Source organism: Strix uralensis, chromosome 3, assembly GCF_047716275.1.
Source record: "Strix uralensis isolate ZFMK-TIS-50842 chromosome 3, bStrUra1, whole genome shotgun sequence".
Lineage (NCBI taxonomy): Eukaryota > Metazoa > Chordata > Aves > Strigiformes > Strigidae > Strix > Strix uralensis.
The window spans coordinates 51,376,509-51,395,076 of NC_133974.1; the positions used below are offsets into that span (position 1 = coordinate 51,376,509).

Genomic DNA, 18,568 nt, shown 5'->3' on the forward strand with positions numbered 1-18,568 from the left:
TATGGGTTTTCAATTCTTTTGTTCAAGACTTTTAGCCTTTGATGGCATGTGGTTGGTTGGTTGTTTTTTTCTTCTTGGAACTCCCCAGTTTCATATTTAAGAGAGAAATAAATCATGACACAATCTCCTAAATCTTACAGTTTCTCTGCCTGTTCTGTAATGACAGTTTCACGACAATAATATACCACCTCAAACAGAATCTCTGTAACTAGAAAAAAAGAATACTGCTTTAGGAAACAGACCACCAGGCATTCACTATACAGATTTTGTCGCACAAAAGAAACTCTGTGAATGAGTCAGACATCTCCTGATCATTTTTAAGTCACAGAGTGGTTTGGGTTGGAAAGGACCTTAAAGATCATCTAGTTCCAACCCCCCTGCCATAGGCCAGAACACCTTCCACTCAAGGTTGCTCAAAGCCCCGTCCAACCTGGTCTTGAACATTTCCAAGGAGAGGGCATCCACAACTTCTCTGGGCAACCTGTTCCAGTGTCTCACCACCCTCACAGTAAAGAATTTCTTCCTAACATCTAATCTGAATCTACCTACATGTACCCTTTTTCAGTTTAAAGCCATTACCCCTCATCCTACCACTACACTCCTTGAGAAAACGTACCTCCCCACCTTTCCTGTAGGCTCCCTTGAAGTACTGGAAGGCCACTATAAGGTCTCCCCGGAACCTCCTCTTCTCCAGGCTGAACAACCCCAACTCTCTCAGCCTGTCCTCACAGAGGGGGTGCTCCAGCCCCCCTGATCATCCTTGTGGCCCTCCTCTGGACTCACTCTAACAGGTCCATGTCCTTCTTATGATGGGGGCCCCAGAGCTAGACAGAGAACTCCTGGTGGGGTCTCATAAGAGTGGAGTAGAGGGGGAAAATCACCTCCCTCAAACTGCTGGCTATGCTTCTCTTGATGCAGCTCAGGATACAGTTGGCTTTCTGGGCTGCGAGTGCACATTGCTGGCTCGTAGTCAGTCTTCCATCCACTAATACCCCCAAGTCCTTCTCCTCAGGGCTGCTCTCAATCCACTCACCGCCCAGCCTCTATCTGTGCATGGGACTGCCCTGACCTGTGTGCAGGACCTTGCACTTGGCCTTGTTGAACTTCATGAGGTTTGCATGGGCCCACCTCTCCAGATCCCTCTGGATGGCATTCCTTTCCTCCAGTGTGTCAATTGCACCACACAGCTTGGTGTTGTTGGCAAACTTGCTGAGGGTGCACTCAATCCCACTGTCCATGTCACCAACAAAGATGTTAAACAGCTCCAGTCCCAACACTGACCCCTGAGGAATGCCACTCATCACTGCTCTCCACTTGGACATCGAGATGTTAACTGCAACTCTTTGAGTGCAACCATCCACCAATTCTTTATCCACCCAGTGGTCCATCTGTCAAATCCATGTTTCTCCAATTCGGAGACAAGGATGTCATGCAGGACAGTGTCAAATGCTTTGCACAAGTCCAGGTAGATGACATCAGTTGCTCTTCCCTTATCCACCAACGCCCTTAACTCCATCATAGAAAACCACCAAATTCATCAGGCACAATTTGTCCCTAGTGAAGCCATGCTGGCTGTCACCAATCACCTACTTATTTTCCATGTTTCCGGAAAGATCCACTTCATGATCTTGCCAGGCACAGAGGTAAGACTGACTCGCCTGTAGTTCCTTAAATCTTTTTTCGCTTAAAAATGGGGGTTATGCTTCCCCTTTTCCAGTCAGCACGAACTTCGCCAGACTGCCACAGCTTCTCAGATATGATGGACAGTGGCTTAGCCACTTCATCTGACAGTTCCCGCAGATGCATCTTATCAGGTCCCATGGACTTGTGCTCCCTCAGGTTCCTTAGATGGTCTTGAACCTGATCTTATCCTACAGTTCTTCATTCTCCCAGTCCCCACCTTTGTCTGCTGCATCTTGGGCAGTGTGGCTGGAGCCCTTGCTGGTGAAGACTGAGGCAAAACAGTTGTTGAGTACCTCAGCCTCCCCATAAGGTCTCCCGTTTCCTTACGGAGGGGGCCCACATGTTCCCTATTCCTCCTTTTATCACCAGCATACCTATAGAAGCTTTTCTTGTTGCCCTTGATGTCCCTGGCCAGATTTAATTCTATCAGGGCTTTGGCCTTCCTAAGCTGATCCCTGGTTGCTCAGTTTCTATGTATTCATCTCAGGCTACCTGTCCTTGTTTCCACCCTCTGTAGGCTTCCTTTTTGTGTTTGAGCTTGTCCAGGAGTTCCCTGTTCATCCATGCAGGACTCCTGGTGTTTTTACATCACTTCCTCTTTGTCAGGACGCATCACTCCTGAGCTTGGAGGAGGTGATCCTTGAATATTAACCAGCTTTCTTGGGACCCTCTTCCCTCCAGGGCTTTATCCCATGCTACTCTGCCAAGCGGATCCCTGAAGAGGCCCAAGTCTGCTCTCCTGAAGTCCAGGGTAGTGAGCTTGCTGTGTGCCCTCTTTGCTGCCCTAAGGATCTCAAACTCCACCATTTCATGGTTACTGCAGCCAAGGCTGCCCTTGAGCACCACACTCCCCACCAGCCCATCCTTGTTGGTGAGAACAAGGTCTAGCATAGCACCTCTCCTCATTGGCTCCTCTATCACTTGTAGAAGGAAGTTATCATCAACACCTTCCAGAACCTCATGGATTGCTTATGCCCTACTGTGTTGTCCCTCCAACAGATATCAGTATGGTTAAGTCCTGCCTGAGGACCAGGTCTTGTGAACGTGAGGCTGCTCCTATCTGTCTATAGAGGGACTCATCCACTCGGTCTTCCAGGTTGGGTGGCCTGTAGCAGACCCCCACTATAACATCTCCTGTCCCTGCCTTCCCTTTAATCCCAAACCATAAGCTCTCAGTCAGCTACCCATCCACCCCCAGGCAGAGCTCCATGCACTCTAGTTGGTCACTGACAGAGGGCAACACCCCCTCCTCATCTCCCCTGCCTGTCCTTCCTAAAGAGCCTGTATCCTTCCATTCCAACACTCCAGTCATAGGAGTCATCCCACCATGTCTCTGTGATACCAAGAAGATCGTAGCCCTGCAGGCATGCACACGTCTCTAGCAACTCTTGTTTATTCCCCATGCTGCATGTGTTTGCATAGAGGCATTAAAGGCCCCTGATGAACTTGACTTACTGGCTGGAATTCCTTTGTGCTGCTCTTCAGGTGCTCTCCTGCTGACCTGTGATCCCTCTCCAGGCTCTGGACATCTATTACTGGCACTGGCATCAGGCTGGTAGGAGTGGAATGGATTGAGTCTCTTCCTCCATCAACTTTAGTTTAAAGCCCTCTTCACCAGCTTGACAAGCCTATGACCAAAGATGCTCTCCCCCTTCTCTGAAAGATGGATTCCATCAGCTCCCAGTAGATCAGGTTTCTCAAAACAATTCCCATGGTATAAGTAGCTGAACTGGCACTAGTCCTGTAAGCAACTGTTGATCTGCCAGATTCAACAGGCCCTTTCAAACCCCTTCCCTTTGGCCAGGACGATTGATGTATAAACCACCTGTGCTCCAGAGTCCCATACCACCACTCCCAGGCCTCTGTAACCCTTCTTGATACTCCTCAGACTGCTCCTGGCTGTATCGTTGGTGCACACATGAAACAACAGCAGCAGATAATAGTCAGCAGACTGTCTCTCAGCAACATCCCTGATATGAGTCCCCACTAAGCAGCACACCTCTCAAGAGTGCATCAAGTCAGCAGATGGGTGCCGCCCTACCCCTCAGAAGTCTCATATTTGTTAACAAGCAGACTCACTGAATGGATGGCTTTTATATTCTTCCAAGACAGCATAGCTAAGGAACTTCACCATCATTTACTTCAGGATATGCCTCTGCCACAGACCTTGCACTAGCATTTGGAGTATCAAACTGTATCATCAAGCATTTGAGTGCTAGCTTGCAAGTGAAGAAGTGAGAGGTTTCAGGAGTTCAGAAAGCAATACTAAAATGTCTTAATGAAGAGACTTCCACAGTGATACAGTGATGCAAGTTTAAGCATAAAGTACAATTTCAAAACTGCTCAAGTGAGCATGGAGATGGTTCTCCTTCTCACCTCACCCCAAACAGGACTCTCAGCCAGTAAGGTCAACCACAGAGGCAATTGACTTAAAAGCAGAAATCACCAACTTGCTAGGTTCTCTGATGATGTAACTGACCCAAATAAATCCCAACAACGGAAGAAGGCTCAGAGGGGATGGGCAAGGGCCATGTGCTATGAGGCTCAGACTGACCACAGTGACTCAGCCCAGCTGCTGCAAAGAAGCTGACTCTGTCTTTGCTTTAGATAAACACCTATCAACAGTTGAGCAGATCAACTGGTGGTGTAAGCAGCTTACCCTCAAGTGCATTAAAAAAGTATGAATGTCTCAAGTTTGCGAGACCAGCATGGGGGAAGTGGATACCTGGCTCAGCCCAACACACAGTATAAGAACTAGACAACTAACAAAAGAATTTGGAAGAGCACAATGGGCCTGAGCCGGCTCAACACACGCATGCCTTTCCAGCGCCTGGGGACATCCAGCGCCATGACAGTGAGTGTATTAGAGACCAGTAATGGGAATCACATCAGTATTAGTGATTGAACTGTGTATTGAAATTCCTGTATTTTTCTAAGTCTAACTTACATTTGTATTGTGTTTTTAGTATATTTTGTATCCTTCCACTAAATCAGAAATCATGTGTAACATCAGCTGTTTTCAGATAAGCAAATTTTATATTAAACATTACATCCTCCACACGTGGAATATCTTAAAGAACCTAGTCAGAAAGTACCAGACTCTGAAAGATGATCATTTAGAGTAGAAAAGAATATAAAGCTGTATTAACATTCTGTGTACGCACAGCATTACAAAACCCAAACCCCCATCTTGATTATGGGAAAATTCAATAAAAAGGGATTTCCTTTATACCGAATCGTAGTATTAGACATCATCTCTCAGATCAAAGAAGGTAATTATAAGCAGAGGTAAGGCCAAAAAATACTCTGAAGGAAAGAGGATTCAAGGATTCAGCTTTTAAGAACTACATAGATAATATGAAACAGTCACCAAGTAAAGAGTCAGGACTGCAAGGCAAGCGCAAATGAAAAGGGACATTGGGGAGCCAAGAGAAAACTGAGTCAGAACCAGACTGAAATATCTTTGTCACTAGATGGGAACAGAGTTAAAATACTGTCTCTTTGGCTTTATCACCAGGTGAAACAAATAGTGTATTTATTTTCTAAGCAACGCTTCAGAATTGCCGTGACAGGGTTGGCTGGTTAAAAACCACAACATCCATTTTGTTCTTTGTCACCTTTAAGATTTAATATGTATCATACTGGAAACACTTTTCCTAGCTGATATGGAAGTTTAATACAAAGACCTAACACCTTAAAGTATTCTGAAAGCTGCTAAACAATTAGATTATACTTCCTAACTTGCACAGAGCAAATATACACTGAACCAAGACATGTTTTGACTTTCATTACATATCCAAACACAGTTTCCTGGCTGATTAGGTCATCCCTATTACCTTAAAGGTTTCCCTCCCCATAATATCAAGTTCCCATTTTTTATAGGCAAAAAAGAAACTTACGCTGCATAAGCCTTAGCAATCCTCATGAACATAACTTCATCTCCTCCTTTATCTGGATGGTATTTTAGCGATAGTGCACGGTACTGTTTCTTAATTTCCGATATACTTGCTCCCTTAGAAAGAAAAGTTTTGAGTTTATTAATAAATACCTTAAATCAGATCCAATCTTCTATATATATTCTAAAGTACACTGTGCAATATTTCTCTGAACCATTCACTGAAGTAAAGAATTATGTTCTAATATATAATCATGACATTACATATGTATTTCTATACATATGGAAACATGATTATATTATTTTTCTAATAACATTTTTATAACCATTATATTTTTAAATCAAGTTAGAAGTCATAGTCTAACAAAAAGACATTCAGATGACTCGGTATTGCTTTTTTGTGGATTACTTTGTTAATCCATCCATAGAAAAGAAAAAGTAAGGCCTTCTTATCTTACAAATCTTATCTTTTCCTAAACATATTCATGAATACGAAGAATTCTCACTTGCAGTAGTCTTCTATTTAAGCAAGAGTTCATACATCAAGTATGATGGTTCACTTGCAGCTTGTAGGCAGAAATAAATCTGTCAGTCAATGGGAACAGTGAATTTGCCCTGCTGCTTAAGAATGCCTTTGACTAGAATCATTCTACCCATAAATTATTTCAAACTTCTTGAACAAAGGGAATACATTACCACTATCTGAGAAAGAGATCCATTTTTATTCTACTATAGCATGTCATGAAATGCCACCAACCCCCTGTGCATTAACTTTCAGGTTGGACTGTGAACTTCGCTACCCAAGAAAACCCACAAAACTTTATAGTAAGTGCAAATAAAGTTTTTCTAGTAAGCTATCTGCTAAGTTTCACAGAACCATTACCACAGGACTTTTCATCATTTTGTGATAGAGAGGTCTAGCATGCTGACTTGTTAAAGTCAGTTGTGTAAGTCAGAAGTTATATAAGTCAGTATAGCAAGCACACAAGAAGTTATTTAAAGATTATGGTACTGTTTCAACAAATTTAAACCAGAAATTGAACTACCCTGAGGCCTCATTTGCTGTTACTTTATCTCTCTTTATACAATGTGTCTATCATTTTCCAACACTATTTTTCAACAGCATGCCTGCCTCATTTAATGCACAGGATGAATTTACTCCATAATAAATTAGACTTCAATTAAAAACAGCCATTTCAAGACTAGATGAAGAATGCCAGATGAGTGGCAGAAGCTGGAAAGGGGGTGGGGAGAAAGGAAAAAAAAATCAGGTTGCTGGAGAAGAGATGGGTTTTCATAGCTCACATGAATGCTGCCCATAAAAAAAATACTAGTTTTTTCTCTCTGCCATAAAGGGTGCATGCAATCCCTGACAAGCTGATGACAAACTTTCTATCTATCATTAATTGCTTGCTCCTCATTTTCAAAAGTTAGGCTACAGAGGTTAGGTCTGACTTACAGAAATGCTTAGTAGCCTAGTGTGTGGCGTCACTTAGCACTAATTGGAACACAAAGCTTCCTTACATTAAGTACTTACAAAAAAAAAAAATTAAGGTCCTGACTGTCTGTCTGAAAGAATCCAAAATTATAATCAGTTTTGAGCTTCATCTTTATGCATTGGATTCCACCTCTAAAATGGCAGTAAGACTACTTATTCAATAAATCAGTAATAATATCCGAGTGCCTTATGCATTAGTGAATTCAAGTCATGTGCTTCAAAAGGAGCTATTCTACATTCAAAACAAAGTGCTGATATTATATATAAAATAAGGTGCATGTACATTATCTGAACTTTGTCCATATTATGGTTCTCCTCTGGAGAAAAAAGCCTCTTGTTATAAATTGATACAATAACGTAAGATGATAAAATAATCTCTGTCACAGTGTGAACGCAAAGAAGCAAATGAATTGTTGTGTACTAAAATTTTCAAGTGCTTGCATCTGTGATTTTTTTTTTTTAAGTTTTGAGGTTTGGGGTTTTTTTTTAACAGCAACAACAGTTCTATTATCTAAGAACGCATCAACATCTGCACCACTTCAACATCAGCAGGGCTGGCAACAATTCTAAAGGTTCCATTTGAATGGTAACAGAAGAAAGCTGTTAACTTTCATGTAGTCTGAACTAGAAGTTTTTCAAGGGAATTTAACACACAATCCAATAGCACAGAAATACCAAACAAACTCTGGAATCTTGGACTCTATTTTGAACCCTACTTCAGTGGATCTACCTTCACACCCATCTTTAACTGCCTTGTAACATCTCTGCTTTAATTCAGCTTGTCCTTATGACAGTATGTTTCATCCCTATATCAGTACTTGGAGCATTTCAGTATTGGTTTCTTTGCCTGGATAAGCTGCACACATCTATACACCCCTTTTTCAGGGTTGTTACTTGTAGAAATTTGCCAAAGATGACAGAAGAAAATCCTTTGATGACCTAATCCCTAAGCCTGATTTGTTTAACCAGATTTGTTTAGCTCAGATATATGAACATTTAAACTGCCCAGTTCCAACAGATACCATTCAATAGTAAAACTTCATCTTGTTCCTGTGCAACAGTGAGAGAATGCAAGTCAGCAATCAGTCATTCACAGAAGAACTAAGCAGAGGTTGAATTTAAATTACTTGTCTCTGCACATGACAGGCAGGTCTTTTTCTACCTGTCTAGCCAGAAACAGGCCAAAGTCTACTTATCTGCTATAATGGCTTTCTTAGCATAGAAAAGCAGTACCAGTGATGCCTACCCTTATGCTGACAAGCCACATCACTAATGGCAAGAAATGTATTTGTTAACATTCACATACATTTTAAGCTCTCCTACACTAACAATATATCTCAAGTTTAATCAAAACAGGTATATTCAAAGTTCTTCCATGTTCTTGTGCTGAGCTGTATCCACAGCGCACATCCTTAGACTGGAGAGTAAAACATACCTCAGACTTCAGAACTGAAAGGATGACACTGCTGTTATTCAAAAGAGGAGCTTTGTATCAGGAAATAATTAACGTAAGCAGAGAGTCTACTTGAGGTATTGTGGTTAAGATGAAGAAGAGAGTTTGACAAGACTAAATAAGAGTTTGAGATGTCCAGAAGGTCCGTTTGTCTCCTTGGGATATATAACGTTTTATATCCATTTTGAATCAGATCTTCAATATAAATAAAGCACTACATCTGTTTTCTAGATGAACACTACAACTTTTTCCCAGTTTAATAAACCAATTGGCTGGTATCACTATTTAGAATTTGTTGTTTGCCTTCACAGACACAACTGCGATCCAAGGTAACCTTTACTACATCAAAATATGCATCACCCACACCCTTTAGTGAAACCTTTCATTTACAAGAGAAATATTGCTGTACCAGAACTGTAAATCAAATGAATCCACATTCTTGTTTATACAGTTTATTCAGCAGCATCCTTAAAAATGGCTATTGAGAAGATTTTCACAGGACATACAAAGCAGGATTACTTTTTTGTTTTCCTGTACCGAGCAAGGAAAACATCATCAGAGTAAGAATCAAAATAGATTAAAAAGCCACATCTCACTGTACTAAGAAAATTGTTAGAATTTTGAAGGAGTTAGATATAAACATTATAAATTAGTACAGATATAGGCAGAGAATATCTAATGACTGACTTTACAATATACAGCAGCAACTTTCAGATGCCAAAAAAGAAAACCACTAAATATATTCACTAAAGTTAACTTATTTGTTTAAAAAACCAAGCCTTAAATTTGACATCTAGACATAGAATATACAGTTATAGTAATACAGACTAGTGAAAGATGCCATTACTTACAGGATCCAAATGTAAAACCTCATAAGGGTTATATTCTTGATACTCTCGGTCTGTTTTGGAAACTTTGTAGGCAAGAAACAAAAATAATGCCCAGCCAGCAAGGAGGACTATTTTCCTGTTTGGAAGAAAGAATTTTTTTAATCCACTAGCTCTAGCATAATTCTACAAATAACATAAGATATTAATATTATTATTAATATCAATATTAAAATAGCGATAAACATTAAAGCCATTTGAAGCAGGTATGAGTATTTCAGTTATAACACCACCTTTGACACAGATGAGACAGCTGTTCTGACTTCTAATTAATTTCTTTTTTTTAACCATCAACAAAGACTCTCTCCACTCTTTAACTGTCTGTCCTCAGCACGTATATAACAGTATTTCCTATTTTTAAAGGATGACTTTAACCTGATCCTAGACAAAGTCCATGTTAATAAAACCCAAAAAGCTGGAACAGATGCATAACAGACAACAAAATATTTTGAGGGTGGGAGTAATAAACAAAAGAACTGAAGGATATAAAACCATCAACTTCGAACATACAAATTATTGTTGTGTATTTGAATATGTATGTGTAAACATTAAATATTTAAATCAAAAGACATCACTAGCACCACTGATTTCAGAGAGGGAGGATTATTTTTTTGGAACAAATAAATGCATTGTTTACTTATTTATTAGTGCTGAGGTTCCCCAGTTTCATTTAGCAGATATCTTATAAAGGACAAACAGGGTCCATCTTGATTTCAAGCCCTACTAGATAATAATGATTAACTATTAATTATTCAAATATAGCATATTGCAAATGTCTCTTCTGTGACACAAAAGCCATTATTACATAACAAATTCTAGACACTTTGATTACAAAAAAATATTTTTTAATAAAAATAAAAATGTAGGAATTGCTTTAATGGAAAGTCATGCAAATGAAACATACTTTACTGTAGGAATTATGTTTTGTTGTGGTTTTAACAGTCGCAAACGATACCACAAGCATCTTCCATATACATTTCTTATATTCTTTAGTCGAATTTGCTCTATAAAAATAAAAAGAAAGATTGTGATTAATCAATCTGACAAAAAACGTAATGACAAACATGCTCATTTCATCCTGAAGTAGGTTGTACAAGGTCAGCTGGAGGACTAACAAAACATCCAGGAACATTGGAGAAAAGAATGCTTTTTACCCATTTATGTGACACTGCACATACATAAACATAAGAATCCATTCTATTTTCCACATGCCACATAGTAACCATCACTTGTGAACTCAGCCTTTGCCTGGCTAATGTGCACCTGTAAATTTTACTTCTGCCATTTTATACTCAAACTCCAAGTCGTCTCCCATTTCAGTATGTCATCTACTGCATGCAGGAAAAACAAACAAACCCCCAAAAAACTAATCCACATACAAACCAGTGTTTGTATACAACTAAAGAGTGCAGCTAGAGCAACAGTTAATTCCTCAACTCAAAACATGATGCATTTTCCTCCTCTTTGTGACATCTGCCTTTTATAAGTTGCCTTCATTTAGGATTTTCCTGTTGAAGGGGAAAAGGAAGGAAGACTAAGTTCATAGTTATTTGTAAGCCATGTAGCTCAGTAGTGTGGACCCCTGGCCAGACAGTATACGCATTAACAACAAACTAGCCAACAAGATTTCGTCCCAAGTCCTTTCAGGACAGGATGGGGCTGGAAAGAAATTGCATTTATACTGTCAACGTCATCACAACAAGGCACAGAAGCTCTCAGAGTTTTAGTTGTACTTCAGAGTTAATCAAGACCAACTTATCCTTGGTCAAAGACGACTTTTATGCTAAGAAAAGTATGGTGGAAAGCAAATAGCTTGTACAGAATTTCTGTATGCGCTGAAATGATGTATTATAAAGTGACTTCAATCCTGTTTATCTTTTAAGTAACTTGCCTATCCATACACCACGCAGTCTGACCCGCAACACTTCTGAAGTGAGGTCACTGTAATTACCTTTCCTGCAAAAGAATAAGGCCACTTGGCCCTTTTCAGACTAACAGAGAAAGAATTAAGACGAAAAAAGTTATCCTGTCTCAACACTTTTAGATGCTGCTCATGAACAAAGTGACTAAACTTGCCAATTTAAAAAGAAGTTTGTGATTTATCTAATTGCAGGAATTATCTTAACTTTTATCCAAAGCACATGTCAATGACATCCTAAAAAGTCTTAAATCTCAACTTTGCACTTCTAACAAGGCGATGCCCTCATCTTAACTAAAATAGCAGTTACAATACATGGAAACAATTTGCTTTAGCAAATTTCCAAAAGGTGATTGTGGAAGACAGTGACAACCTCTGTCTGAAGATATTGGGAGGTAGGGTATGGCACTCAGTGATCTACTTGAATTCCTAGGCAAGCATGCAATTCAGATGAAACATCTAGACCTTCAATTTGCAGTCATCAAACCATCTGAGTCCAGAGAAACATGACCATAAATGTCAATATTGTGCGCCAGATCAACCACGAGTTCAGATTTAACCCAGATCAGACGTGAGCACAGGACGGTATTTTAAATTCTGTCTGATTTGGCAGAAATAGAGTGGGAACACAGATGACACATGGCCACCCACAAACTAGCGGACATACATTAAAGCTTGCAGAGACAATGTATCAGAACCAGAAAAAGTATATTGGCTTATTCTGAAGTACTCAATTCTATAAAGTATATCTTCCCCAAAACTCACCAAACAGCTTGATAGGATTCCTTGAGAAGATTGAATTAGTGTCCCCCCAAAGAGGGAGAGATGGAGATAAGGGAGGACAGTTCCCTTGCATCTGATCCAACTCTTGCAGGGTTTCAAAATAAGTTTCCAAGCTTGTCTCACAATTTTGTGCAACAGAAACTACACAAGTATTTTGCTGTTCTCCTGATCGGCAAAGAGTGTTCATATACTTAAACCAGGCACTAAACAAGCTGACCCAGATCAGCTACCTGATCCAATCTGTATTACACCCCACAGACACCTCTGCAGCACAACCAAGGGGCAGTGCTGTTTGGTAACAACTGTCTTAACTGATACGCTGCTTGCAGAAATACGTAAACTAACATGAAAATGGATTACCAGTGCTCTTGGAGAAACAGAAGGTGACTAAGAGAACTTTGTTGACTTAAGCCTGTAAAACTAAGACTAACAGGATATGACTCCTTTTAGTGTTCTTGCTAGGATGTTTTTAACAAGTTGCTCTGCCTTGTCTTCAAACATCTGTGCCACCCTGTGACACGATGCCCCAGTTCTCAGACCTGCCTACTGTCCAGCCCCACAAGTACCAGACGACCCTCTCCTTTCCCCCCTCTGCATCCTCCCTGCAAGAACAGACTATACCCTTCACTTTACCACACCAAAAAGCTTCCCAAAGGCCCTTAGGGGAAGGCAGTGTGGAGAAAAGAAAAACAGTTGTGCAAGGTAAACTAAAGAGTTGTCAGTTTTTATTTGACCTTATGCCCATAAGGGAAAATGAGGCTAGAAACTAAAGGTGGTTTATAATAACCAGAGAACTGCAGTTTTGGAACAGACCTCCAGTAACAGCTGCAGGAGTCACATTGTGACCAGACAACAAAGGAAAAAAAAACAAAACAAACCAAAAACGACGAGGCAAGTGGTGCAAGCAAAAATTAAGCGCTTTGGATAGGTAAACAGCACACACCTAAATCAGTTAAAGAGTCCCTGACAATGATGTCCTGGAACAGCTATGCTGCACAGGGGGACATCTTCAGACAAATACCAAATTAAGACATCATGCTAAGCAGCCATCACTTTTTTTTTAACACACACATCTGAACTACTCTGGATCAAATCTAATTATAGTTGATTAAGCCATACCAAAGCAAAAGCACCTCATTAATTTATTTCTGATCTTGGGATGGTTAATTTGATTAACAACCCCAAAAGGAAACAAGGCACTAAAGATGAATGATTGTTTATAGTTATCTGTCTGGAACATAAAGAGAGAATCAAATCCTTCCCAAATTGAGGCTAAAGTCCAGACTATTCAAATTATTCAGAGCTATCCTGAGGCACTTCCTCTGTCACATGTTATCATTAACGCATATTAACTTGTGGAATTCAAAAACAGGCAGCTACTTGGGAGAAAGAAGGAGTACAAACAGCATCACTCCCACTTTAGGCAGAAAGCCACTGACAAAATATCACCCTGAGTAAGAAAGATTTATTCCTGCTGTATCCAGGAAAAACAGGCTTCCTGTTTATTTACAGACAATGTATGTGATTGCACCAAAGAAAATACTTATCTTGTTAGAAAGAAATTGGTCTCGGGGCGGGGGAAGGGCTAGCAACAGCCAGAATACCAGATAATTACTGTGCTTAACAAAAGCAGCAATGTATTCCTAATGAGCAAGTTGTGGATAAATCAAGTCCTTTTTTGCTTTGCCTTCCTCTCCCAAGGAGCTTCCTTTCACACAAGTGGATTTGCCATGCCACAGAACTGGCACACTGTCCCTGCAATACCCTGCAGACCCCAGAGCACACATACATTACATGCCTCTCAGGGTAAAGCTTTCCAGTGCAATAGGAATTGTACTTCCGTTTGGTTTTTAGCTCTGGAATCCTTGCTCTATCAGGGAAAGAGGTTCAGAGTCTGAAAATGCATTTAAGAGTTTCTCTGTTTCTTCTCACTCCAGATCATGGTTCCCCATTAAAGCATAAGAGAACTTCAGACACCATCCTTTGATATGGGATTACATGGAGACAAGGGAGGGGGGAAATGCTTTTCCTCTAGTCAAAACGACTTCTCGTTTGATAGGTAAAACCCTCAACAATAGTGAATCTCTCCTATGATTTTTAAAATAGGTATTAAACAGCCTTGAAAAGTAAAGGCGTAATGCATCCATGGGCTTTTGAATTAATCTCACTAAATAATCCATGCATCAAGGTATTGTTAAAGCACCCCTCAGATGAGGATGTAGACTGCCAGTTCATTTCTGTAAATTATCTGGGAAAGCATCCCATGCTTCCTCCATTTCCCCCTGAATTGTTCTGGATGCATCCAAAGTTCCTGAGATTCACAAGCAATCTTTCATCAATACAACTTCTTTACTTTCAGAGGGCTCTCATAAGTGCCTATTATAATATCTTAATAAATGTATGTGAATATCCAGCCAAAACTGCATCTTAATACACTCTTCAAGTTCTCAAGAAATAAAACAATTACTGGTACAAAAGGAAACCTGAGTGCCACCTCTTTCAATTATTTGCAAAGAGCTGGTCAGGTCCTCCAGTGATACTAGTAGGTATTTTAATACACCATTGTCTAGAGCTTTTAGACAAATGAAAACAAAATCAAGACCCTAGCACAGATAGGCTATTAATAACTAAATGAGGGAAAAAAGTTCATCTGCACACTAATCTGCTTACTCCTTTTGGATGAAAATAAAGTAATTAACAAGTATTTCAGACTTTTACTTCCTTAAAAGTAGCTGTTCATTTGGCTACATACCTTAACTAGAGAACTAGAGAATGACTACAGATCACTGATTCATCTGTAAGTTTCAGATACAATCAACTTTATTTTGAATCCAAAGAGGTATGCAACATCAAAATGACAAGCTCAAAGCAATTATTAAAAAAATGAGAAAACAAAAAGACCATCTTTGACCTTTACTTCATTTATTTGGTGACTAAAGGGTTGGTTTTTTTACATTATGCCACTTGAATATCCAGGTCTTTAGAAAGAGTGATTTTAGGGTCACTATGCCAGAAGTGTCTGCTTTGTCTGACTGGGTAACCCAGACCACACAGTTCTTGGGTATTACAGAACAGCTGAACATTTGAGGTTGGAAGAGACCTCTGGAGATCATCTAATCCAACCCTGCTGCTCAGAGGAGCATCAACAAAGCAAGTTGCTCAGGGCTCTGGCTGTAGGACTCTGAATATCTTCACGGACGGAGACCCCAGTCTCTCTGAGCAACCTGTTCTAGCATTTGATGACCCTCACAGGGCAAAAAACTTTTCTCACATCTGTCTCAACATCTGTTCATTCACCCACCACACAATGGGTGAGGAACATAGGGCACACAAACACAGAAGGAAGCTGATCACAGGTTGGATTTGCTTTTCCACACACTACATACAACCTGTGGCCTACAGCTCAGCCATGCCCAAATTAAGTTTGGTTTCCATGTTCACCCATACCTTACTTACTGGTGCACACACACTGCCTGCCTTTCTGCATTTCTCCCCTGTCCCCGCATCATAAGAACACAAAGTCTTTGGCTTCTCATATAAACACTGTCTTCAAAAACCAAGGCCTTTATAAAATGCAGCAACTGCATATTGTTTTACCACACTCTGATCACCATCTCAGCAGTACTACTGATGACTAGTGGAGCAGACATGCTTCTATCAGCGCATGAGGAACACAGGATGCTGGCAATATGGGCACTGCCAGGCAGCTCAGGAACACAAGCATTTCTGTTGCCAGAAGTATCTGAGACACACACGCTGGCACGACTTCACAAAACATGTTAAAAACAGTACCACAGAAAGAATCAACCACTTCTGTGGGCTATGAGAAGGGCACCAGATAACTGGGCTATGCCAAGACATCAAAAGAAAAATCTGGGATACCAGTCACTTTGGGGTGAACACCATAAAGCAATACAAATACGACGGCACTGCATGAGTTTTGTTTCATTTTTAGTAACCTGTGTGGGGTAACCTAACCTAGCTGTTACTTCAGAAATTACTTCTGCCGTACTCCTTTGTGACAGCGAAGCAGACGCAGTCTTCACTGTTCTACTACTGAAAGTGCTTGAGAAGTCTTATATATTTGTTTCTGAAGAAACAGGAGAATCCATTTTATCCCTAGGAATGCTTGACAAATGATCCCTACCTAGACCTAACCTTTTTGTTTCAAGGTTCTAGAGGCTCCAGCAAGTGCTCCAAAAGAAAACCTGAGGGAGATGATTCTCCTTTTTTTATATCCTCCTGAGGAAAGAGACAAGATGACACATTTATTGGAGATGGACAATTCTGAAAGAGGGGGAAGGGAAAGAGGTACACCTGGAATTATATAGAAAAGTTTTAATCACCAGAATCTTGCTTCAGCTGCAAGACACGCAGGGCAGGGGCAGTTTTAGGAAAAAATACCACAAAATAAGACTATTGGCATCAGTACTCGTATCTAAAGCATATAAAAGTTTAAAAATATCATAGAGCCAATTTTTAGGACAACGAAAAATTAACAAAAACCCTCATTTCCAGAATAAATGGAAGCCACTGGTTTTCCATCATTCTACTTCAAACAGTAGGAAAGAACAGAATTAAGTCCTAGCCTCCTGTGTCCTTTCTGCCTTCAGACTGCTAAGAAAAGCAAAGGCAGCAAGTCTAAAGTACAGCTCCAGTGGACTCTGTCAGAAAAAGAAATATGAGGAGGTGCATATGAAACATTCTGCCCACCAGATGTGAACAATTCACCCAAAGGAGAATGCTGCTTGGTTTCAAAAGAAAAGGACTTTTTTCAGCAAGGAACACAGTGACAGTTCTGCAGCCTAGGAAATGCCAAGATCACTTTAAAGACAGACTTTCACAAAACTTCTGTGCAGCACGTCATCCTCTCTCTACCCCTGTCTTGGAAATGTGTTCCTGTGAATGCATCAAGAGATGCAAGTAATACACATAGCACGCAAGTCTTGAGTAAAGGTTATGACTCAAGGGTACCGTGTCTCTAAGCAGTTAAATCTGTTCTGCTAAAACAGGCTCAGCTGAAACACTGCTTTTGAGAGTTCTGATTTTGCTGGATTTTATTGAGTTCTACAGTTTTAATCTTCTAAATTGTGTATTAAATAGGTTCCTGTTTCCTTTCAACAGCTATGTGTATGTGTACACATATGCAATGTATACACATACATATGCAAAAGCTGACTTTTTCCTACTTCAACAATACAGAAATTAAGCAATTTTATAGACAATTTATTTACTGAGGTCTTGAACCGGAGCTCTCTGAACAAATTTACTTTTTTAAAGACAGAACCATTTCTCGGATAACAGGTGATGAACACAAGTATGAAAACACTACCTTATTGACTTACTGCACCATTTTTGCTGAACTCTATTGACGTTTTCCTTGATAATTCTTGTAAAGTAGATTCCATATGGATATAGTATGGTATCCAGGAATAATTTAAAAATCACAGGATAGGAAAAACCCTACACTTACTTCTAGAAGCAGCCACTGACAAACACTGATAATGATGTTTTAAAGCAGTAATCCATCTTCCCCAGCAACTAAGAGGCAGGATTCAAACTCACAGAAACTCAAAGTCAGCATCTCCTCTGAAGTACTAAATCATTTCAAACCTTGTTATAATAGGATTGACTTCTAGTATAAAACCCCAAATTATGAGGCATGAAGCAAACAGAATTGATTTAAAAGCATTCTAAAATGCAGCTGCTTAAATCCAAAAGCCTTCACGTGACCACTACTGTTTAGTTAAGACTACTTTAAAAAACAAAAACAAAAACACTGAAAAGCATGTTTCAGGACTTTGAGCTGACCATATCAGTAAAGAACTAAATGATCTGAATAGATGCTTTCTAATTTTAATGTCTATTATTATAAGAATTGCCCTCATTACCCCAAGTTTATCCATAAAGATGTCATGTCCAAGTCAGTCTCTTGCTAAAATGTTTATAGCTGAATAATCTGACCCTAGTTGTTTTCAAATAGATGTTTTTTTAATATTTCCATGAATATTTACTAGATAGAAAACATCAGGTGTTTTGAGTAACATGTTGTTGTTAACTATTAAAACTCCAAGCATTTCATAAACTACAGAAAGTCCTGTGAAAGACCTTAATAGCAAGGATCTCCTTTCCTAGAGCATGTTTTGCAGCAACTAGATTAAGCAGAAAAGGACAAAAAGTAACCTAACTTTTCATTTACACACTGTTCCACACATTTGCTGACCAAAAGACAGCTTTTGTTTCTAATGACTTTAATAAATAGTAACACAAGATGATTCAACATCTTGGAAGTTAATTTCTTTTCAGAGTTTACTTACTTGGACCTTCTGTTTACAGTCAGCCTTGCTGGTCTCAGGGCACAGTTTCACATTACATTAGTCCTAATCAAGTCCTTCTTCCTATTAGTATACAGTCTCATTTGTGCTGACAAAACTTTCAGTGGGACTAACTA

General features: G+C 39.8%; 1 protein-coding gene across 2 annotated transcripts in view; it reads right to left on the bottom strand.

Annotated features, from left to right (window-relative positions):
- SEC63 (SEC63 homolog, protein translocation regulator) overlaps positions 1 to 18,568 on the bottom strand; it is a 65,098-nt gene that overhangs the window by 36,449 nt on the left and 10,081 nt on the right. For both annotated transcript variants that reach the window (XR_012628104.1, XM_074862230.1), the window contains exons 2-4: positions 10,321 to 10,420; positions 9,381 to 9,495; positions 5,583 to 5,695 (exon numbers count right to left, since the gene is read on the bottom strand). Coding sequence is in view for 1 of the 2 variants with exons in the window: in XM_074862230.1 (XP_074718331.1) it covers positions 5,583 to 5,695; positions 9,381 to 9,495; positions 10,321 to 10,420 (328 nt within the window). In the remaining variant the exon portion in view is untranslated. The remainder of the gene's footprint in view (positions 1 to 5,582; positions 5,696 to 9,380; positions 9,496 to 10,320; positions 10,421 to 18,568) is intronic.